General features: G+C 34.6%; 4 protein-coding genes across 5 annotated transcripts; all 4 read right to left on the bottom strand.

Moving 5' to 3' along the window:
• Positions 1-953: 953 nt before the first annotated feature.
• Positions 954-5,048, bottom strand: LOC117934263. The gene is made up of 3 exons (XM_034855935.1): positions 4,846-5,048; positions 2,543-3,498; positions 954-1,753 (listed from the first exon to the last, which is right to left on the bottom strand). Exons 2-3 carry the CDS (start codon positions 3,484-3,486, stop codon positions 1,210-1,212), a joined length of 1,488 nt encoding a protein of 495 aa, XP_034711826.1. The 5' UTR covers positions 3,487-3,498; positions 4,846-5,048; the 3' UTR covers positions 954-1,209.
• Positions 5,049-9,391: 4,343 nt separating this feature from the next.
• Positions 9,392-15,214, bottom strand: LOC117934014 (nephrocystin-3). 2 transcript variants are annotated; one of them, XM_034855604.1, is made up of 9 exons: positions 15,156-15,214; positions 12,832-13,062; positions 12,363-12,636; positions 11,338-11,488; positions 10,936-11,158; positions 10,764-10,855; positions 10,271-10,406; positions 9,801-10,132; positions 9,392-9,669 (listed from the first exon to the last, which is right to left on the bottom strand). In XM_034855604.1, the coding sequence occupies exons 1-9, from the start codon at positions 15,191-15,193 to the stop codon at positions 9,419-9,421; spliced, it is 1,728 nt and encodes a 575-aa protein (XP_034711495.1). In that variant the 5' UTR covers positions 15,194-15,214; the 3' UTR covers positions 9,392-9,418. The 2 variants fall into 2 exon arrangements, with proteins under 2 accessions (XP_034711495.1, XP_034711497.1); XM_034855606.1 differs by lacking the exon at positions 15,156-15,214 and adding an exon at positions 14,091-14,167.
• Positions 15,215-15,300: 86 nt separating this feature from the next.
• On the bottom strand, positions 15,301-18,389 carry LOC117934015 (50S ribosomal protein L9). Its single transcript, XM_034855607.1, has 6 exons — positions 18,248-18,389; positions 17,445-17,611; positions 17,220-17,354; positions 16,485-16,592; positions 16,108-16,209; positions 15,301-15,656 (listed from the first exon to the last, which is right to left on the bottom strand). Exons 2-6 carry the CDS (start codon positions 17,586-17,588, stop codon positions 15,492-15,494), a joined length of 654 nt encoding a protein of 217 aa, XP_034711498.1. The 5' UTR covers positions 17,589-17,611; positions 18,248-18,389; the 3' UTR covers positions 15,301-15,491.
• Positions 18,390-19,569: 1,180 nt separating this feature from the next.
• Positions 19,570-24,842, bottom strand: LOC117933783 (RNA-binding KH domain-containing protein RCF3). The gene is made up of 8 exons (XM_034855318.1): positions 23,953-24,842; positions 22,607-23,092; positions 22,147-22,395; positions 21,444-21,686; positions 20,498-20,562; positions 20,295-20,403; positions 20,085-20,211; positions 19,570-19,966 (listed from the first exon to the last, which is right to left on the bottom strand). The coding sequence occupies exons 1-8, from the start codon at positions 24,637-24,639 to the stop codon at positions 19,947-19,949; spliced, it is 1,986 nt and encodes a 661-aa protein (XP_034711209.1). The 5' UTR covers positions 24,640-24,842; the 3' UTR covers positions 19,570-19,946.

Below are 24,842 nucleotides of genomic sequence, written 5' to 3'. Positions count from 1 at the left end.
ATTATTTTTTATAATAGTTTTCTATTTAAAAATAAATAAAAAATATATTTAACAACTAAAAAATAAAATACATTTTTATTTATGTATCGATGTGTTTTAAGATAAAATTTAATAATCGTTTTATAAGGGATGTTTTAAAAAATATTTGGCAATTACCCATGAATATAGATCTTTATTAATGAATAGGTTTAATCCCAAGCTTCAACTATTTTTGCTCCTACTCAAACTTTTATAGGTGTGTGGATGAATTTAATAAAAAAATAATTTTAACTTGAAAATAATTTAACATTTTTCCCTTTTTTGCCCCTAATTTTATACATAGGTTGATTAATATTCAATGAAAAATAGTATTAAAATTTGCATATTTAAAATAGGATTTTAACTTTACATTGAATATGTTACCAATTCTTTCTTGGTTAAAAAATATGGGGGTAAATATTAACATCCTATTAGTTAATGTTTTCATAATCTGATAAATCATGGATGGTTAAATCATGATAAATTGTGATCCTAATGACACCATAAATATATAACTTATATATTATTTAAATTATATATAAATAATTAAAATTTTGAAATATTTCATCATTTTATCTTTAATATTATTCTATAAATCACCATAAAGATAAAATGTAAATATATGAATATTTATTTTAATTAAATAGCAAAATTGTAATATTTAATTATGAAAAGGATGTTACAGGTCATAGTCTCATTGATATACTTCTGGATAATGATAGTGGAATCCAATAGGACGTATGATGGATAAGGTTTACAAGTCATTTTCAGATATAATAGAAGGATGGCATCATATTAGGGCAATTCCATTATGGCTCTAACCCTTCACTTTCAAGTTATAGCAACAAGAAGTTTAACAAGTTTTTTGATGGAAAATGAGGCTATGGTTCAAGAAAAAGGAAACTGAGGCTGCCCAAATCACAGCACAAATAGGCTAAATTTCAATGCCAACATGAACCTTCATTCATTAGGAACTCATTTCCAACTAGAACAATACGTCAGAAGCACCTTTTGTGAAAGAAAAGAACAATGGTTCCCTTCAATATGTACACAAATTTACACCTCATGAAGTCTTCTGTACAGAGAAATCATTAATCCATTAAGCAAAAGGATTAGAGAAGGTTTTATCAACATAACATGGACAAATCTTTTGGAAAGAGTCTGGATGGATGAGGGGTGGGGGCATGCATACTAACCAGAATCTGAGTTCTGCAATGAAGATGATGCGGATCTGGAACTAGAAGCAGTTTGGAGTGCAGGGAACAACCAGCCCAGGGTCCAACCAAGGAGTAGGCCAGCACCAGCAAGACCCAACCCCAGAGCAAAGGCAACGGTGGTATACCTGCTTCTCCCATTTCCATTTGTTGTTGAGCCCTTCTTCTTCGAACCATTGTGCTGACCCTTTCTGGGTTTCTGGGCTATGTATGGGATCCAAGGCAAGACAGTTGGAGCATGGCTGGAGATCGGTTGGTCCTTGTTCTTAGGTTCAAGACAAAGGGTCTCAAGCTGCAGCAGCTGGAGCCACTGCTTGTAAGCAAAGAGTTGGGAGGCCTGTTTGAAGAAGAGCTTGATGATGTGCTCCTTCTCTTCGTAGGCCTGTTGAGCTGCCTTCTCAGCTTCCCTTGCTCGTGTTTGAGAATGGCAGAGCGCTTCCACCAGCTGGGCTTTGCTGGCATCTTCAGGAATATGGCATGTTTCTTCCTGATCCGTGCCAGTTATACTGTGACTATTGTTTCTGCAGGAACCGGATATAAATAGTGACTTCGAGAATTTAAGTCTCTCAATAATTTGAAAAAATTATGCCCAAATATTTTTATCACAAAAAAAGAATGTATCGGCACTAGCCTGATGATGACTTTGAATATTCAACCTCACACTACTTTAACTCACAAAAATATTGTGCTGAAAATGCGAATCCATGGAGGGCAAATGTATTTTTCCAAGTATTCCAAAAACAGTTTGGGAAAACTTTCGAGAATGGATTTGTAGAATCTGCAGATTAATTTTGAAAACTATTGTATAATTTGGGATTCATTTACATATTCCTGAAAAACTCTGACATTTCAATATACAGTAATCATACAATCAGACACATTAACCAAGAAACTCGAGTGTAACCCACGGACTGCTTAAATGTCTGCAAACTCTATCACTAACAAATACTAGCTGAAGATGGGAAATTTATGGGGAAAACACACACGCAAAAGGGAGAAAAAAAAAAAGAAAAAGAAGAAAATCCTGTGAGGACATTCAATTGAAAACGTTGATTACACATAAACACCTCAATTCATCATCATATTTTGTTTGAGAAATAATTCTCAGACAAAAATAACCCATATGTTGTTTTATACTTAAAATTTCCAATACTTGGAGTGGACACTATAGCTACAATATGAGTTTAAAAGCCCTATAAGATGTTTTCATGTTTCATCTACCAATGCATTTGCAATATTCCTGAAAACAAAGTTTAAGACATGGCACAAAACCTAGTATGCCCGAGAGGAATGTCTGTCAAAGAAAATACCTGAACAATGTGTCTGAACGATTTGGCGAGTACTCTATAGCACCCAAACTGGACTGTTTCTCATCTATACTTGCTGAAGTATGACTTTTCCATGTGCAGTCAGTGAGATTCGAAAACCCCAGCTCTGCCATCTGATCTAAGGATGGAGCGACCATCCAATCCTGATCAGACCACTCTAGAGAAGCAGATAGGCCCCTCCTGAAATGCTTAATCTGGGGTTTTGGAAGATCACAGTTCTCAATGTGCTCAACTGACTTCTGAGCAACCATGGAAGCAAGCGTATCTTTGTCAGCTTTACGCCACCATGGTTCAGTCTTCTCGGCTCCCATCCAATGGGATTCCAAATCAGATGAAAGCTTCTTGGATTGTTCAGAGACTAAGCTGTTAACAGGGTCCAAGTCCTCATCTGTGTACCATAACTCCTCAATGTCCTTATCCTTACCTATATCTTGTGGATTACTATGCAGTCCAGTCTTGGGTTTGGACATTCTGGCAAATTGGTCCTCTTTCATACTTGCGGCAGAGGCCTTCCTGGACCTGTCCAGGAAAAAATCAGCATTCTTCTTTGTTTCAGTTTGGGCACCAAGTCCTTCAATGGCAGTTTGGTTAATGAACTCGTAACTCAGGATGTCAAACTCATTCTCCAAAGTATTTAACTGTTCATGTTCAAAACCCTTCTGATGCCCGAAATTGGGTTGCGGGTATAACCACCACTTTGAGTCAGGTGCTGGATCCTCTAAGGGATTACAATTCTGGTGCATGCAATCTGGCGAGGGATGATCTGACCGATGTGCTGCATCACCAGGTCTACCATCAGACTGACGTTTGGATGAAGAAGATGATGATGGGAAGGAAGATGAGTTTGGAGCTCTTGAGGCATTTTCATGGATGAAGCAACGGTTAGTATTTCGCTTCCAGCCAGCCCTTGATTCTGCTGCTGCCATTATCCTATCAATCTGGAAATTGTTTTGATAAAATACATATCAGTTACAGGGAACGCTACTCAAAAGAGCATTTATTCTCGAGCATGAAACACCAAAAAAAACTTTTTTTTTTTTTTTTAAATGATACTTTACAATGACAACTACACGATCGTCAACAACACCTAAGCCTGCTATTTTGGGGCTAATTCTGACTATGCACAGAATGGACAGACTTCAGATCACAGAAAGATTGTTAAAACAGTAGGTTAAATCTGGAAAAAAAATAACACTATACAGAAATATAAAGCAAAAAACAAAGTCACGGTAGCTTGATAACATACAGAAACCACAATTGACTTAGAATCTCAGGCTATAATTGAATCACAACATGGCTACTAGCATCAATGAAGTGGGAACCGAGAACCTAATTCCCCCATAAAGTTCAAGAATATTCTCAGTTTTTTCATTTTGAAAGCAACAACAAATTGCAGAGAGTGTTTTCAAATATTAGGCAGCTTATGCCTCAAGACATTATCCAGGACCATCATAAAACCAAAATGCAGTGAATAAACAAAATCCATATGTGCACATGATTCTCCAGTATCATCTTTTGCGACTGAAAACACTCTCCAATGGCAGTCCACAAATTTGACAGATTCCATGTGTAATACAGAGAAAAATGAAAAAGAAAATATTTCTTACAGTTCATAAATGAGGGCAGATCCCATATTTAGCATACAGAGAAGACAAAAAACTTCAAATAAACACTTGTTTCTTAATCGAAAATCAATATAAAAGTGCTCACTTCTTTCATTAAATGGACCAGAATTTTGAAGCAGATTCTTAAAGACCCTTCTCTTTACTGAACTTTAAAACCCCAGAATCATGAAACATCACATAAAATTAAGTCAAAATATGCAGAACTCGAATTGAATTTCTCATTTTCAAGATGACCCCAATCAGGAAAAAAAAAACCCTAAAACCCAACTAATATCCACTTGTCACCAACATCAGCCACAGAAGTGCAAGAAAAACCAATACCCACTTCACAAAATTCTCACAAACTTCCACAGAATCGATGAAGATTACTACAGATAACTGATTAACTGACACCCATGTCATATCCCCAATTATTAGATTCAATATCAGTAACCACAACCACCTCATTACAAGTAGAAAACACAAGAAAAACTTTCTGAGTTCAATACGCAGACACAAAATCCGAGCTCAGAGAAATGATAATTTCAGAGTAAACAAACATCTGCTGGCTTCAAGTTTCAACATGAAATGGAAACATCAACAACATGAACAAACGAAAAAAAAGAAAAGCACAGAAAAAATCAAAGAATTTAAGATTATGACGGAGAGAAAGAGAGAAACCTTGTGGTATTGTTTGGGAGGAGAGAAAATGGAGAAGGGTGCTTAGATTTTGTTCAGAAAACATGGAATTTTGAGATCTAAAGATGGAGTCCAAGGTGAATGACCCCTGTCAGCGTCCCAGAACTTGGCTCCTAACCCATTGTTTATTGTTTTTCTCCTATCTTTATACATGAGAAATTTCCAAAACCCACCTAGAAAATATTTTCCTTCCGAACAGCAGTGGCCTGCTTTAGCTAGTTATACCTTTTGGCTGAAAGCAGTGGTACCTCAGAATTCTCTGTTCCAAAACCCACCCATCTCTACCAAGTTACCAACAGATTTTTGAACAAATTTGATTTTTTTTTCGGAAGTTATGTTTCGCTAGCAAGAAAATGACGAAGAAAGTTTTTTTTTTCAAAAAAAAAAAAAAAGAAAAAGATTTTGACTTTAAAAATTCACTAATAATTTCCTTAGATTCTCTTACCTTCTTCAAATTTATCATTTTTTAAAATTAATTGGTAAGAGTTTTTAAATGGAAAAATCAATTTTCAATATCACTAACTAAATTATCATTTATAAATTTGTTTTTCGGTGCAAAATTAGTTATATTAGATTAAAAGTTTAATATGGTATCATAGAATTTCATTTTTGGGTTATTAGATTAAAATGGACGAAATCATCCCCGATTTATAAAATTAATCTTCCATTTTTTTCACTAAAAAGAACCCAATTTTTGGATAAGAATGTTTTTTTTTCTTACAAAAGCATATATGTAAATGATCAAAATGTTCAAAGGGCATTTATGTCAAAAAAAAGTTATTCTTCCAATTAAAAAAATAATAGAGGTAAGTTTTACAAATGGGGGATGTTTAATCAATTAATCATTTTTTGAAAATATTATGACTTTTTGTTCATTCTTATCTCATTTTTAAATTTTAATTACAAATTATATATTAATTTTCACTTAAATTTATGCTCTAATAAAAAATAAAAATTAAGGTTTATTTGTTTAAACCGCTTTTATTTTCATTTAAAAAAAACGAAAATCGGGTGTAAAAAAACTTGTTTAAATAGTTTTTTTTTTCATTTTTTTGAAAATTTTGATTTCAAAAATAGAAAAAAAAAAATGAAAACACTAATTTAAATGTTTTCAATTTTTTCTTAAGAAAAAGTCAAACTTATTTTCTAAAAAGTTAAAAACAAAAATGGAATAAAATCACATAGAGAGTATAATATAAAAAGAATAAAATACTATATAAATATTTAATTTATATATTAGACTATAAATTATTGTAGGCGAATATATTTATATATTAGAAACTAATTTATTTTATTCGCTACATATGTAAAAATCACTTTTCAATATAACAACTAATTAAAATGACATTTATAAGTTAATTTTCCCTTTCTATCCAAAACTAACTTGAGAATGAAGTGTTTGTTTTAACCATTAAGAGTAGATGACCTCTTCCTTGTCTTTCTTTCTATTACATTCTATTTCATGGCCAGGAAAAAGTTTTTTTTTTTATAGAAAATGATAATATCGAAAAATCTTAATCTCTTATCAAATTTCACTCCATTAATATTAATTGACTGAATATAATATAAAATATGATAAGAAAAGAGATGAAATATCATATCTTATATTTTGATTAGTGATGAGATATAATAAGTTATTGTATCATTTATTTTATTTTATATTAAATCAAATATAAAATAAAATAAAATTAATGGTGAAATATATATATTATTTCCTTTTATATAGGATAAGTTAATTCTAAGCTTGGAGGTAGGATATACGTATTGTATATATCATAAATTTATTTATTTTTTATTATAAAATTAAATTTGTAGTTAAAAAGAGCTAAAAAATATTTATAAAATATAAAACAATATATATATATATATATATATATATATATATTGAATAACATAATATAAAAAGTTGTATTTATAAAGTTTTAACATTTTAAATATTTAAAAAATATTTATTCTAATTTATTTTTATTCATTTTACAAACTACATATAAAGATGATATTACACATCTCATTAAATATTTTACCTTAGGATATAATATCGATTGGATTTATTATCCAATGATATCATATTTCATTAAAAATCATATATTCACTATATTTCTTAAGATATATATATTTTATCCTATCATATCCGGTCAACCATAAGCTAAAAGCTTTACTCTTAGGATATTATGATATTTATACAATTTACAGCTTCTTGACTATGATATTTCTTAAGATATATATATCTTATCTAAAAGCTTTACTCTTAGGATATTATGATATTTATATAATTTACAGCTTCTTGACTATGATATTTCTTAAGATATATATATCTTATCTAAAAGCTTTACTCTTAGGATATTATGATATTTATACAATTTACAGCTTCTTGATTATGATATTTATACAACTTGCATATATCGGATGCTTTCAAGAGGTAGATAGCACCCTTTGTATTTTTGCCAACATTCATGAGAAGCCCCTTTTTAGAAATTATGAATAAAAGTAATGAGTAAACGTAGTTTATATTTGATATTCAGAAACTATTAATAAAAAAGAATTAAAGAAAATTATTTTTTTTATATTTGATTTTACTCTAAGAAAAAATATGAAAAAAAAAATTAAACATAATTAAAATTAGTGAAAAAAATGATATGTTTTAAATTATTTAATCTTTGTTAGTTAATTGCCTAATAACTAAAAGTTTCATGTCAATCTGAAATTTAACATGCACCAAATCTTAGGATCAATTTTATATGTTCTTAAAAATAATTTTATATGCTCTTTAAAACAAAAAATAAAAAACTTTTAAGTTTATTTAAGTCTTTTATAAAGTATTTTTAAGTCCTTTATAAAGTGTTACAAGAAACAATTGAAGTTATGAAAAATACTTTAAATACTTTTACATTATATATAAAAAATAAAGATGACTTAAAAGGTATTTGACAAAGTGTTTTTACTATTTTTAATACTTAAAAGATAAAAATTCTCAAGTATTATAAAGTTTATAACATATCCTAAAATCACTACAAAAAACACTCTTATATTAATTTGTACTTTTAGATCGAATTAAAACTTTAAGTTAGACAAATAATATAATCGATCTTGATTACTTGAGCTTTGAGGTCAAATTAGGAATTTAATACTATGGCTACTCATGTTATAGGATGAAGCTGGCCACATTATTGATTGCATTGAAATGAAATTTAAAAACAACCTACCAATTTATGAAACCCACAACTTCATGTGTACATAGATGAACACTTGTTTTTGCGAAGGTTCCGTGCCCAGAAGGATTTGGTCTCATTCAAAGAATTCAGATGGAAGATCTAGTAAGAATGAAACATGCATCAACTAGATACAATCTACATTTTCATTCTTCAGCAGACACAGATCCAAACCATCATGTGTGTATGTGTTCCTAATTACCATTGTAAGATGAATCCAACTTTTCCCACATTTTCTATTCTACCAAACAGCCAATTTACAACGTCAAAGTTGGAATATCTCACATTAATTAAGGAACAAAGTTCGTGATACTATATATATAGTGGACTTTTCTTAACTAGGTTAATGCATTTTGAAACCATGAGAGCCAATTGTACCTAGAGTGTAAAATATTTACATTGAAGGGAACGGGTTGTTACAAAGTGGTATCAAAGCCGATCCTCAACCCTGGTGTGATACTCTATTTGTATGACCTTGTAAGGGGTGTTTGCTTGTCTATATGATCCACTCCTTGTTATGTGTGTAGAAATGATTATGATAACCCACATCTATTAGATCAACATGTCTATTAAGGTTCAATCTATTTTTGGCGGGCATCAGCTAGTAATCAAAATTCTCATGTTCAAGGTAAAGGTTCTACTCCTGAAAGTATGATAAATATCACCATATGCATCGTTAAGATGAGCGTGTGCAATCATTCAAGAGAAAAGTATACTATGCAACCTATGTGGAACTAGTGATTGGTTTTTGTAATGAAGTTGTACCTTTTGGGCATTGGCCAAGGTTCATATTTTCGGGTTTAACTGACTTTCTATGGAGGTAGGGTTTGGAGAACAAGTTCAAGGCCATCCAAATGAAACTGCACCACAAATGGGAAATGGGCGTTTCATAGAAGATGATATGACAAAGAGAACAGTTGTAACATTCCCAATATTGTTCCTGCAGATGGTTCAAATAGGTCTTTACAGCTGATCAGTACAGACAATACAGATTGCAACCGTGAGAGGTACATAGGCTACTATGGTGACATTTACAGATTTTGCATGGTATTTGGTGGAGCTTTACCCTATTGTTGATGAAACTGTAATGTCCAACAAAGTTAATGCTATTTTTCGGCATAGTGTTTTCTTCAAATTTTATAGGGTTTTTGTAGATAAATGTTACAAGACTAAGTTCATCAACTAACTTTCCTCAGTCTACCTTACAATGCATCTTTCCTATATGATAGCTTTAGGGTTTTTGCATCAGGAACATATTGTTCCACCAAGCATCAACCTAATACCAGCGCCCTAATCAAAATCAACGATGCAAAGAAAGATGTTTAACACCGGGGAATAAGTTGCTATTAATACTGTATTGATTCCTTGTGTTTGTTTCTCAGCAGAGACAATCTTTTCTGCAGAGGAAATTTCTCATCCTTTCTCCCCATTTTGTCCAAGTAAAATACAATTTTTTTAAGAGTTATCATTACCTCTTCACTTTCATAGCCGAACTCCTTTTCTTGAATTATCAGAACCCTCTTGAGCAGGTCCAGTAGCTCGCTATCATCTTTCCCTACTCGGGTCTGAATGGACACCAAACAGTCTAGAGCTTCCCCTGCAACACAAACCAAGAAAAAGCAAAAATGGGTGTGGATTAGCCCACATGGGTCGGTCTGAATTGATGAAGCAGCTATCAGGGCCAGTACCATATGAAAGAATCATGGTGAAAGGACAAAACAAGCTTACCAACGGGAAGAGATTCTTTTCCAAATGCTGCCTCACGTATCTGCAAGGCCTTCAAGGCAAGCTGTTCAGCCTCTTCATCCTGTTTCAAATGGTAGAGAGTAACTGCAAGATGCAACATTGGGAAGGTGATGGACTGATCGTCAGGCCCCACAGTTTTCATCATGATCCTCAAACTTGTTCTCAGCAAGCGCTCAGCCTCCACAAAATTCTTTGAGCGTGAATAGGAGGTTGCGAGGTTTATAAGATGAGTAACGGAACTGGGATGGTCTTCTCCTTTATACTTCTCAGTGATCAACAAGCACTCCTCCAGTAGCTCCCGACCTTCTTTTCCTCTAAGAGAAACCGTAATACAGTGAAAAATAAGATATGATGACCTTCTTGCTGATAGAAAAACTACCACAATCCAATACTGACAAAACAAATTCAAATGCACTAAGATTTCAAAATTCCAGAATCAAATCCTACTTTACCTTCCTACTACATGCAGTAATTCTGCCAAATCTATCCTCATTTTCTCCATGATGTCGTCATCTAAAGCCATATATTTTGAATCCTTGATGATCCGAAGGGCATTTCTATACAATTGAATGGCTACATCTGCATCTCCTGTAAACAAGCGATGACAACGCACAATTCAAACTTAAACGATGTCAATGTTTAAAAAGATGAAATGAAAGGAGAGTGATTTATGAAGCAGAATCAAAACTTATAGCCCAATAAGTTCCAAGAGTTTCACATGGTATGTTAGTATCAAGGCTAATCAAACTAGAAGTTCCAACAAAAAGTGGAAAATCCACTATGCAAAAATAGACTCTTTTGGTACCATTCACTGAGAATTTCATCCATTTATAACTAGGAAATGTGGCTAATTTGAACAATTTCAATCCTGCACAACTTCTGAATTTATAATTGAAGTGGAGGGAGAAGACGTATTTGTATATGAAAAGGGCATAACTGAATTACCTTTTGCACATTTCACATGGGCAAGAGAACACATAGCGATTCCAACTCTTCCATCATTTTCTCCATATGACCTCTTATATATGTTCAAAATTCTGCAAATTAAAAAAAATATATGTGAAAAAGAAACACACTTCAAAGACTCCATCCCCCAATCAATAAGCAAAAAAGTAACCTAGTAAAATGAATTTCTGCATCTGTGGCCTTTCTCTCCTTGATTAAAAGATTGCCCAGACCAAGTAAAGGCACCACCAGATCCTCACTTTCAGCACCTCTGCTTAATTCCAAAATAGCAATAGCCTGATGGTAGATTTCTACTGCTTTTGTTACTCTTCCAATGGAGCCAAGAGCTTTTGCCATCCCTAGCAATGGTGTGATAAGAAATGCACTATCTTTTCCTACAAGCATAAAATCTTAAGTTAAATATTCAAATGAAATTAACACCATCCAGGGAATCATATTCTCAAATAAAATCAGCAATTTAGACAAGAGTGCCTAGGGCTGACAACATGGACTGGCAACAGCTAAGTCAAGTTATGGTTGATGTCAAACATTGGACCTCAAAGTTTGAAATTACCATATGTCATCTCTAGAATTTCAAGAGCCCTCCGGTGCATGAGCATGGATTTCTCAAACTTCCCCAAAGTTGAGTACACACTTCCCATATGCAAGAGTACCGAATCTAGAAGTGCTTCATCATCCTTTAAACCATCAACGATTTTGTCCATCTGGCCATCATGAACATGAACAAAAGAGAAAAAAAAGATAAACAAGAAAACATAGAAGGAAAATAAAAGAAATGTGAAATCCAAGTTACACGAGTTCCAATATTGACATAGGATGTACCCCATTATCTTTCGGTAACATATGCAAGAATATGACCAAAGGTAGAAGCAACCACCATTTCACCTCCAGAGTAGGACAAAATATGACCAGTAAGGATAAAGCTCCTTGAAGGATACTATTCTATACTAACAAACATCCTAGAAATCCCAAATAACAGGTTATCCTCCACAAGCGCCATTCTTCAGGAGAGAAACCACTCTCTAAATGGGCCCTCTAAAATGGCTTTCACATGTTTCTATCTAAAAGCTCCAGATTAGTTTTTTGAAGAAAATATCGTGTGAGTTTGATTTTTAAAAGAGCCTTCCTGACCATAATCCTTCTTTCTATCTAGAGGCCCATTTCCATGAATTTTAACCCATTCTCTACGCAAGGAATTAATCTCCAATTGTTTTCCTCTTTTTTTTTTTCTACCTAATTCTAAAATGTCCATAGTTCACTATGCTGAAGATGGTGCAACTCTCTAAAACGTATTATTCTTTTTCCAGCCTTGCTTGCATTGGCTAGGCCTTTGATCTTTTTCCTGAATTGGGTCTCACCCACTTATCTTAAACCCATCCTATCAAGCACCTCTTGTTAACCATAAAAATTTTATAACTGACATGAAGTATAGCAAAATTCCAATTGGGAACATTCAGATAACTACTGTGCCATGAATAATTACTATGAAAAACCAAAGGAATGAATGGTTATTTAACAGTAAACATAATTTGCTAAATCAGGGTGACAAATACAATGCTCATGCAAAAGAGGAGTTACCATATCCAACAGGGATCTAACCAACTTTAAGTCCCCAACAAGCATGTAACCCAAGACTATGATGTCAAGAATAGCAGCTTGTTCCATTCCCTTGGCACCCGCATCTATCTGTTCTTTCACAGCTTCGTAATTTGCTTGAAGTAGGTCTATGGCATCCTTTTTGTTCCCCATCTTAATCATAGTTTTGACTGCATTAAACAACTCCTGCAACTGTCTTTCAAAATCATTCTCATCACCCGAGGGATTTGAAGAGCTATGAAGCAATGTTCTAGACCTGAAGGCAGAAAATACTCTGATAGTCAATTTCCAAAAACCAAAACGTGTATTTAAAACTCACTAATAGCTTTTATTTAGATACAGTGAGCACAACTGCTAATAGTCCTCAAAATATTATGTATGTAAATACTTCAGATGTTCAATGGAAGGTCAGAGGCATTACTAACACGTAAATAATAAAAAATCACAGAACCTTCGAAATTTGTTTGGAGCCAAAACACCCAAAGAAACATGATTTCCTTGGTTAATCCCATCTGCTCCTGAAGAGCCAATTGTCGCAAAAGGTCTCAAAACACCATGATGAACAATAGTGCTAGCAGGAATCATGTATAGCTTGATGTTGCATTTCTGGCGTTTGAGACAAAGAGAGAAGCACATGACATCTTTTGTCAAATCTTCTGAATGCATGCGCATTTGGCTGATCCTGAAGAGGTCATAGTGAAAACAATATTAGACTATATAGATGAACCCATCTCAAGTAACCAATAAATAATGAATACAAATATAAAAAGATGGAAAAGAAAATCTAGTGATGACAGAAGAAAAATCAAACAATTGTTTAGTCCAGTATGATTGACTGAAGACTACTTAAAGCATGAGATAGAAACAAATGGATTAGTAGTAATCTACCAAAGGAAGAGGGATGTGATTTTTCTTTGGAATGGAAGTCAAAACCTGGAATAAGACTCAATCACACCAAGACTTCTTCACAGACCATGTTTGTTCTTTGTAAACTTGACTACACGAAAGGCTTTGTCATACAACTATTCATAAACTCATTACTGCATTTCATGTTCTACCCTACATCCAAGAAAAATCATATATGGTAGGTTCTCCAACCCACCATTTCTCCATTAGAAAAGCAAAATTAACATGACCTATTAATTTCAAAATGCTGTTCCCATTTAGTAAGGGGGGTTTAGTCCATTTCTATAGTAAATTCCGTTGATGATAATTTTGTTCTCCTCTAAAGGCTTAACGGGCAATTCCTACACTGTTAAATTCAACGCTTTGTAAAAGATTGCAATAACTTATTTAATCTCACGCCCAAACAAGATTATCACAAACCCAATCCAAAAGAATCTGAACTAAACTGATTTATCGTCCACCGCTTTTAAAATTCCAAGCTTTGTTTTGTTCCTTTTTTTTTTTTTTTTTCACAGCAGCCAAACAAAGCATTGACAAAAAGGAGAAAACCAGAAGAATCACAAACTCAAACAGAGAACCACTCAAAGAGGAAAAAAAAAAACCCACAGAAAATTCAAACATGGACCCCTAAAACAATTTAAGAGGGTCGAGAAATGGTTTTTGTAACTCCAATTTTCTTTCTATCCTTCGTTTTCTCAGCAATCAAACACCACATTCATAACAAAAAAAATACAAAAAGAATAAAAAAAATCCCAGCTAAAAAACGATGTGAAAACCCAAATGGAAAATTTCTTGAGGGAGTACCTCTGAGAGGGGAGAAGAAGGGAAGCAGCCATGGTGCGAGGTGAACAGCAGAGAACCTTAATCTGCACCGAACGCTAACTTAAGCCCTTGGTTAAGAGTGCCTGAGCCACAGCTGACGTGTCAACCAGGCTGAGCCACGTAGGATGACTCAGCATAACTGTTCTGGGTGGGCTGGAGCCCATCGAACCTTTATGTCCTTTTTTTTATTGGGTTTATGTAAACCCCATTGGGCCCAAATTTTATGTCTAAATCGACACATAGATAAATTGCTCACATGGAGTTGAGAATCAATTATAATATTATTTTGAATACGAATAGACTCCCATTTTTGGGGTCAATTTCCAACCATGTAAATATTATATGCCTTAAGTCTAATAGATATTTACGGAAACATATTTATAGAATTAAAAATTTTATATATATATATATATAATTAGGAATTTTTTGTTTAATAATTTTATTATTATTTCTTTAATACATTTTGGCTACATACCCTAATATGTTTGGAGTGATATGGGTTTGTCTCTCTATAGTAAACTACTTAAATATATTTACATCCCATTGAACTACACTCAAAAGGGTTTTTGCAATAATTTTTATATGGGTTGAATTTATAATTTAATAAGAATTTTTTCATTGATTGTTACCCTAAAATATTTTGCCTAAAAACCCCTATTCAGCCAATTATCCACTCCTAATACTTTGGCTAAGGAAAATGATTCATTTGTTTTATAAGCTTTTTTTTTTTTTTCAAAAACAAAATCTATTTAAAAATCCAAACATGAAAAATAGTGTTTCATTCTTAATACCCATATAATCATATACAACACAAAATTTTCTAAAACATTCTCCGTCTTTTCCATTCTTGCTCAAAGCATTTGACCAAAAATTAACCCAAAATACCTCAAATTTATTCAAAAAATATGTTTCGAGAATAAATTTCCAAAAAACTACTTCCATTAAGGATTTACCAATCTATTTTCTAAATTAGAAAATTCTATTATAAAAAACAGAAAACTGCTTTCAAGAATGGTTACCAAACAGGCCTATCCGACCAAAACACACCTTTGTGGAAAGTGGAAGACAAATATCAAGAGTCCCATCAAATTTTCTAGTAAGCTTCATAGCAATCAACCTTCCAATATAGCATTCATGCTAAGGCAATAAAAATCATGGAGACAGCTGCTGCCAAAAAAACCAGGAAAAGAACTCAGATTTAATCATTCATTCATTTATTCAAAAGCAATTTTTCCCATCTACAGGAACAAATCCCGATCCTTACAGATAACAGGCATCCATATTTTTTTCCAGAGGATACAAAAACAAATTCCACAAGAACTTTCAATACTCAAAGATAAAAGAGAATCAGAGAAACAGCCTATCTAGCTAAGTCATTGTTCTTCATTTGCAGCGGATTTTAACTTTGAGAGTCCAGCGGACCTTTCCCTCCGGCAAAGGGATGGACTTTGGTAGTCGGAGCGGCACCTCAAACTCTCCCACATGCGTCAAAGGAGAAGGTAGATGCAGGCTTTCGGGTTCTACCTGCACGGAAAGCTGCCTTGCCACCTGACATGGTGTAGAAACAGTATGAATACAAAATAAACTTCAAAAATAGGCTAAGCAATACAGTCTAGTGAAGATGCGCTAAGCAAGAGGGTGAAGAAACAAGTCCATTGGCACAAGGTGGATATTATTTAGGCAGGAGGGAGCAAGTTATTCCAAATGGTGGTATGAAGATGGCTTTTTAAAGCCACAAGGCCCATTGGGCCCAAAGTGGACAATAACTATACTGGGAAGCAGTTTGCTGTTTGCATATATACATATGTGTGTGTGTGTGTATTGTTTTCCATGCTTAAGTCCTTTTTAGAAGTCTAAACAAGTAGTACCTAATTTTCTCCTTAAAAATTACCAAGAATTGAAAAAAGCACGGAATTCAAACAACAGGATGTATTAAGAGCACATCCCTTTGTTGTTTTCAAGGGAACAAGTTGTTAACAATGAGATTAAAAAAACATACCTCTGCCACAAGATCATCCTTCGTGATGGGTGAACGCAACTCTAAGGGTTCACCCTTCCTCACAGGCTGGCCCTTTTCAAACTTAATGAACCTCCTGAAAGCCTAAAAAAGCATTATCTATGTCAGATATGAGGCCTACAAGTAAGATGACATATGTTTGATTCTTGTACCAGAGAACAAATTTCTATGAGTTAAACTATAAGCATCACCCTCTAAGAACAGCATGCATTATTCAAAATCTTGATTTCATTTCATTTCATTTTATACTCTTATATAACTACAAGATTTCAAGGGGAAAAAAATGGAAGGACGGAAATATTAATAAACTAGAATCAACATTATTAAAACATTAAGAGCTTCAAGTGTGGGGCACCAACCACTCTGGTAGTTTCTAGACGTTTAGCTGCAGTATGATATTCTTTCATCTTGTCTTCCTCAGTCTCTACAACTTCTTTAACCTCTTCCACTTCCTCAGGTCGGTAAAGCTGATTAAAACAAATAGAAGAATGGAATCGATAAGTTAGTATCAAACAGAGGAACAGAACATATTTTTTAATGAAGGTAAATCAAGATAAGATGGCAAAAGTTAAATTGGCAAACTTGGAAAAGCAACCCGTGTTTACAAGTTCAGAAGATAACACCTCAGCTAGCATTCTATTAAAACCAAGCAATATGAATGATATGAAGTGATGCTGCTGATGCACAACACAAATGCATAGGTAAAATGCACTAGACACGAATTCACTAAGGTTCCAAGAACTGTATCTTAATTCAAAAGCAGCAGAATCTGGACAATAAACTGCATATACGAGCAAATAAATTAAGGTTCCAAGTAGGGTTGGGTATTGCTAGTAACCACTTCCGCCTTCTCTAAAAAAATTAGCAGATATCACCAAAATAATGAGTAAACCCCATGTTTGTTTCAGCCCTTTTTCCATGTCAATAACTGTATTTGAGTTGGATAAGTACAGCAGTGGTGAAACACAAGTAAAGGGAGTTCCCCAGTACAGCTGAATGCGCTCATAAAGAAAATAGATACCACACACACCAGAAAAAAAAAAGGTAATGAACTACAAAAATTGAGTTGTTGAGACATATTCAGAGACAATAACCTTGCGCTGCTCGCTGATGAGATAAGCAAACTTCTCAATATTCGGGACTGCAAGCAACTTGGGCATCAAGTGGTTGCGAAAATACCCAGGAGCAACCTTCACTGTCTCACCTGCTTTGCCAAGCTTATCTATGTTCTGAATATACAAAACCAATCAACAATAAATTAAAAGCCAACATACTGAAACAAACAAGAAAATCAACAATTTTCCAATCTACATTCTTACCGTTGTAAGAATAACCTCCAACTTCCTGTATCGAACTCCTTGACAAACATATAGGACCGGATTCACTACCCGATCTGAGCTTTGAGAACCCACATCTTTAACAATGTGTCGGAGGATATTTCTTCCATATTGCATATAAGCCATCCGGTATCTCTTTCACAATTTCGCTTCTCATAGCAAGATTTCATTTATAAATCAGATTAAAATGTATTTAACAATCCGAAAAAAGAGAGATTGAAAACAAGTAATCAGGATATGGGTAATACAAAATTGTTGGAAAAACTACAGGAAGAGAGCTTAAACACGTTAAATTTTATTACTGGTACAGAATCATTTGCAATGGCCGGATAGCATTAGTAATCGTAATAGATAACTAAATTATCGAAATTTCGATCAAGTTTCAAAGAGAACTTTTATCAAGCATGTGTAGCTCAAACTCATGTCATGGACAAGATAGCTAAGAAATGTGTATAATGAAAGAATTCATATGCAAACAGCAGAGAACGAACTCGGATCAAACGAAATAATCGTCCCTGTTTGGTAGCTGAGAAAGCGGGGGAAAGAATGAAAACCAAACCTGAACCTCACACTCATTGTTGTTTTTATTTCCTGAAAATGAAAACATCGTCTAAAAAAATCCAAATGCTAGTAGTAGGTGAAGTTAATTGTGACTTTTGTTTTCTAGGCAACCAAACAGAAAGTTGCAATGAGTTTTTCATTTCTATTCACAATTTGAATTTCTTTTCATTTCCTCTATTGTTCGAAAAACCAAACGAAGTGTTAAAAAGAAGATGCAGATGTACCGGAAACAGTGACCCTGCAGGCGGCGACGGCGGTGGCCGAGAGAGAGGGGGGTTAGGGTTTTTTTGGAGTGTGTTTCTTCTTCGACTCTGCCTCTTTCAGGCGAAGCAAACGGAGAATAACGTGTGTTTGGGTGTTAGGTGGAAAATTGTCTCAGAAACGCATCCAAAGAATTCGTATTGCCAAACACGGTGTTGATTAACTTAAAAATGTAAAAAAATAAAATAAAATATTTGTATCACATTTTATTGAAAAAATAAAATAATTAAAAATCTTACATGAATTGTTTTTTTTTTATTGTACAAAAGTTTTCAATGGGTGGAAAATAATTGTACAAATATGAAAAATAATTAAAATATTTAATATATATATATATATATATATATATATATATATATATATATATATATGTGTGTGTGTGTTAAGAATAAAACACTAAATATAAGAGTTAATTTTCAAAACATATTAAAAATATAAAAAAACATGTTAAGAATATTTCAAACTTCCACACAAACTTGTATTATGCTAGAGAACAATTTTTGAAAATACTTCCTTGAATAGAATACATAGAAAACACATTTGATAAATTTTTAACAAAAACTTCTTTTGAAAAATTGTTACTAGAAATAGGGTCATTTTAAAACCAAAATTAATGTAATTTTAAAGTGTTTTGAAAAACAATTGAAAATATGAAAAATAAATGACGAATTTTTATTTTATATGTAAGCACACACCATCTTCACCAAAAATAAGCCAAGAAAATTATTTTCTAAATGACTCCCAAGATAGAGTTTTGTTTTTGAAAATAATTAAGATTATGTTAAAAACTTGATTTTAAAAAACATTTTACGAAACAAACACCAAATATGTGAAGCCCATTCTTGAAAATAATTTTGTTCTAAAAACAAACAACAGTTTTTAATCTTTTGGAAACTTTGTTTTACCAAAAACTGTTTTTGAAAATTTGATCTAAAAGCATATTATTTTTACAATAAATTGAGATATTTTAGGTATTTTATGCCAAGTGTTGGTGCTAACTGCTAATTAATTTTCACGTAGTCCATAAGTGCGTAAAATCTTCGCAACAAATAAGTAAAAACACCATTTTTCATATTTGAATTTCAAAATTTTATTCTTGAAAACATTTCAAAAGCTGTTTTTTAGAAAGCTATTTTAAAAAACATTACCAAACATTCCCCTACAATCTCGAGCCAAAACTCTTCACGGACGGATAACTTTCATGTACATCATATTTCTAATGCTCCATTTGGATGACATGCAATGAAAAAACTAAAACCTTCAACTCATTTCCACCAAAAGAAAGGATCAAAACAAAGTCATTGGCATAGGATGGGGAAAAGAAAACAAGAACATCCTCAACAGCAGCAGCTTTCCCATTAACACATTTGCAGAAGACATGAAGATGAGAATTTTTTCAGGGAGAAAGCTTTCAGAGTCATCAATTTACAGAAGAACCAGCTTTTTCTCTTTCAAGATGTTCACTCCTACACCTGCAGGCAGGTCATACAAAAGATCTAAATACATAGACTACACCATTAACTACATATTCCTGGATTACCAAGCAAAATGCCCTGTGCTCTTCTGAGCTTCATCTGGGAATCAGATGACAGACGACTGCGAAGGAACCGTCCCTGGTCAGCCAGCCAGCTTTGTCCTAACATGCATCCTTCTCCCACAACCTTATGGCATGTCTTCTGAAACTGATTAAACAAAAAACAAAAAAACAAAACAAGTAAGGTGGTGTTCCAAACTTAGAAATAGTGGGCGATGATAAGCTCCATGTGTGTGTGGTAAGTGGGGGGGAAGAGGGAGAGTTACTGCTCAAAATAAAGCCTTGAAGCAAGCTCTGGGCCTTCTCAGTCTGCTCAGGGGTGCCTGATATTTGAATGATCTTTCCTGTCGCCTCCAGTCTATCTTCCAACAGGGTAACATTGGCCCCAGACCACTGTTTCCAGGAAAAACATAGTTCAAGACAATAGTGGCATCACGAGTCACAAGTATGTGATGGGATGCAGGAATGAGACTCACCTCACTGATCTGGGCAAGCTTGTTTTTCGATCTGGTTATGAGCTTGGGAACTGCGTGTTCTGGTATGACAACTTCAAGTGTACTCCTGGTGACAAGCGTTACAGGGATTCTAGAAGAAAAAAGATCGGTAGTTAGTATGATGGGAATGTGATTCATAGAGAGGCTTCATAAATAATGTAAAGCAGAAACTCGTACGGTCATACCTGTTCAAAACGCTTGGCACAGTTTCATTCTGCTTCACTGTTTCACCACCAGTCCCTCCAGAGTCCTACAAAGTGAAGGCTACATTTTTAAGAGGACAATCATGTTCGTCATGAAAATTCCCTTTGTCAACTGACATGAATCCAATGGTCAGAAATTTAAGAAAATAGCAATCAGTTGGATGCGGGATGAGAGGAAAGAAAATTCCTTTCAAATTTGTGAAATTCATTAGGCTGCTTCTCAAGAAGAGTAGCACTACTGTTCCTTAAGATTCATCATGAAAGCTTTTCGGTTATGCTTAGTTTTCATAAAGTACTAGGGAAAGAAAAAAAAAATGATAAAGAAAACGGTTTTCTCATATTTGATTCCATTATGGAAAATAGTGAAAAAAATTAAATATAATTACTATTTAAAATTAATTAAAATTTTATATATTTTTAAATTATTCAATCTTTATATAATGATTAATGAAGACAAAATAAATTAAACAAGTTTGAAAAATTATATAAAAATAATTTATTAACTTCAAATCTATTTTTTATTTTATTTCCTTCTACTTTTCTTTTCTATTTTCTTTTCCTCATATTTTTCCTCAAGTTTTCCAATAACCCAACATAGCCTTCAAGATTCTTAAACACAACATAAAGGAAGAAAATAAGACAAGAAAGAAATTATATATAATAATTTTCTGAAACAATGACATCTTGTGTTCGCTAAAAAGAAAAAAAATCATTCTTTTTGCAACCAATATTGTGCTCTGCATGTTGGATTTTTCACTCCTCAACAACACATTTAAGGTATGGAAGGCAGCATACGTATCAAACTTAGTACCCATTTAAAAAAAAAAAAAAAAAACACATAAATTCAAGATAAAAAGGAACAAAGGGATAAGGAGAACCTTATACTTAACAACACCATAGCATTTTCTGCTCTACCAATAAGAATTACCTTTGATGGCTGCACTGATGCTATGGCTTGAACATTCTGATAGTTTGTGGTAGGAGGATCACTTGCAGTGTGACCTTCACGAGCTGGGGTTATGTTATTGGGAGAAGATGCCTCAAGAGAGCCAGGTGCAGAGATAGAAGGTGGTGGCATATCCTTTGGAGAGAACTCCCGGTATAAGTAACTTCGCAGTCTTGATGTCACCTCAACAAGAGCATCTCGAGCTGCTTTTATCTCCCCTACAATCTTAGGCATGAAGGAGCAGTTCAGAAAAGTGGAATAGATCCCACCACCATAATGTCCTTTTTGTTCTCTCTTGTCCCTTATTCAAATGTTTGAATAAGCAACGAGCATCAATTTAGGATCATTTGCTGGTTCGAATGTTTCCAACAAGATAATAGAGATAAATCTGCTACTCCAGGATTAAAGCCTCAATTTTGGATTGTAATTTTATTCAACAATTCATGATCCATAGAGGATATATCGGCATCTCAGGATCATTCACTTCCAACATTCCAAATCCATGGAATGAATTGGATATGGTTATTGCAGGGCCTGTTCATGAGGATTCAGTCTGTGCATATGTACCAAATGGTGCATTCCCATTAGGACAATTTTGATTGTAGAATCCACAAATAAGCCTCTTCAATCAACTGGAAACCAATGCATCTTATAATAAGAATTTAATGGGCATTAAGTGACAAACCTCTAAAAGCTCATCGGTCCCTGATATAAATGCAGGAAGCTGTTCCCTTGGCACGATCTGTATGTTGGCACCGGTTAATCTCCTCATTTCAGATAATGAGCAATCTCGTCCCTCGAAGCATCCAATTTCACTAGATGGAACAAGTAACCTAGTAGTAATAACATTCTCCTTATCGGGGAGAAGATTAACAATACGAGTTTGGATATGCAATAAAGCTTCTTGAGCAGGAAATAACTCATCATCAGGGCCCTAAGTACACAATGGCAGAAATCAGAAATCTGTTAGAACCTTATAAAACCCACATACACAAATATGTCAAAGCTGGATGTAAAGTATGGCTCAAATACTGAAAGGTAAAGTTCATGAGTATTTTCACTTCCAACAACTCTAGAACTAGAGACAAATAAACCCGAATTTTACATATTTACATTACTCCACAGAAGAAAGAGAAAGGGCATACCTCCTCGGAAGTAATGACAATTATCTGTTCATTTGATCCAGCTACATGGTCAGCAACCTTAACATCTACACCGATTTCATTCTGAAGCAATTCTATAATCCCATCTGACTCCCCAACAACACATTCAACCTTGTCAACTGGGCAAAGTATTCGAAACACAATGTCCTCACCTAAAAATTGCTGTGCATTATCAGCAATAGGAGCAGCTCCAGATTCAAGTGTGTAACCAGATGTGCGGGAGGCAAAGCTATTGCTTCTGGTGCCCGCCAAACCAGTAGATACACGTGAACCAAAAGAGTTCCCATCAATGGGCATACGGCGAGGTGCATTATTCATGTGACTATAATCGTCATCAGGGGGGAAGAACCGCTCTGGAGATGACTGTATTCGTCCATGGAAATGACTGCGGTCCCGATGCTGGCTCTCCCTCAGGCGTGAAGAAATATTTGCAATTGCATTCTTCACAGCATTCACATCACCCACCACCTATATAAGTCCATTAAAGTATAATTGTTATTTTTTGACACCAAAGAATGCTGGCAAAGTTGATAAAACTAAAAGAACAACACTTATCAAACTAAAAGAACAGCATAAACCCAAGTATGGCCATCCCAAAACAGATTGCGCTATGTTAAATCTCTTCATTTAAGCTGATAACGGAATTTAATAATATGCTTTAGGGAAAACCCAAAGAATATGCTTTCAACTCCTGATGTGTATATAAAGAGCACATTTTTTTTTTTTTTTTGATAAGTATATATAAAGAGCACATTATTTGAGTTTACACTGTGAGCAAACTTGAATGATTGGAATTGGATACTAAAATCCCATACCAAAAATCAATTGAAACTCTACAGGTAAGCCTTGTGAGTGTGTATTCTTCATGGTTCAAAGTTTGCTCTACGAGGAGTTGAGGTTATTAGAAGTGAAGCAATAAACAAACACCAACACCAATGGTATCGACAAGGAAATGCTAGGAAGATCAATTTCTCTCCCAATATCAACTCTCAATTGCACGTCGGATTCAGTTTTATATGCATCAGATCCATAAAAATTAAGCCGCCCATTAGGAAACTAAATCAATCTAGAATTGGTTAAAGCTGAAAATGTAAACCCTTTCCTTCCATATCTGCCCACCATGCCATATACACTAATCACTACTACATTTCCACATCAAGTTTACTAAAACAACAGTGTAGAGCTCAAAAATCACTGCAGAGGAGTACATTCACACTCAAATCAAACCAAGATAGACCCAGATTGCCAAAGAAGCTGAACACTCAACCAGAGATCAAATTGAAAATTTCAAGACTGCAGCTAAAGATTCTAAGATAAAGAACCGAAACCTGCACGATTTCTTCGGACATGGAAACACAACGGGGAAGATTGTGATCTCTAGGCAGAATCCTAATCTGGGTCTTGGTCTCAATCCTCATTTGTTCAATTATCTTCCCTCCCTTTCCCAACAAACACCCCACATGCATCCTAGAGACCACCATCCTCGTCGCCACCCGGTTTCCGCCGCCGCGCGGCCCGAAATCATCATCATCGTCACCATTCCCACCAAACCCATTTCCAAACCCAGCATCACTCTCCAAAATCCTATCATGAATCATGAACAACGCCTCCTGCGCCGGCGAGAATTGGGGCATTCGCCCCTCCGGGTCTCGCCGGCGAGTATCAGAAATCTCAATAATTCTCTCCTCGTCGCCGGGAATCAATTCATGGACGTTGATCCAAGCTCCGGTATGCTGCCTAATCGATTTGATAATGCTGCCGGACTTTCCAATTACGCCGCCGGCCTTGACGTCATGGCACAAAATCCGGTAGCTCGTCGTCACCATTACGGACGAGTCCTGCAGCTTCGACGCCCGTCCGGCGCCGGCGCCTCCACGCCGGTGGTGGCTGTTGGTGTTGTAGTGGTGGCCGCCGTGGTTGTTGTTGTTGTTGTACCTGGGTTTGGTCCTTCCTAGAGTTTCTGAATCATAGTCCTGCTCATAGAAATAGCCCCTTTTCGATCGAGATCTGTCCATATCTAGGGTTTTTCCCAACACCCTTTTGGCAAAAATTCTAGGTCCAGATGTTATTTGGTCCTTAGGGTTTGGTTTTGTGTTCTCTGGTTTCCTGTTTGTTCCTCGGGAAAATCAGGTCAATGTGCTAGAACTTCAAACCCTAGCGCTTGATCGAAAGTCTCAGAGGAGTTGGAGCCGTCCTAGGTTTGAGCTCCACTGTGTGT

The sequence above is a fragment of the Vitis riparia genome, chromosome 16 (genome assembly GCF_004353265.1).
Source record: "Vitis riparia cultivar Riparia Gloire de Montpellier isolate 1030 chromosome 16, EGFV_Vit.rip_1.0, whole genome shotgun sequence".
NCBI lineage: Eukaryota > Viridiplantae > Streptophyta > Magnoliopsida > Vitales > Vitaceae > Vitis > Vitis riparia.
The sequence above is the reverse complement of the archived record's forward strand: the minus strand, read 5'-3'. Positions and strand labels throughout refer to the sequence as shown.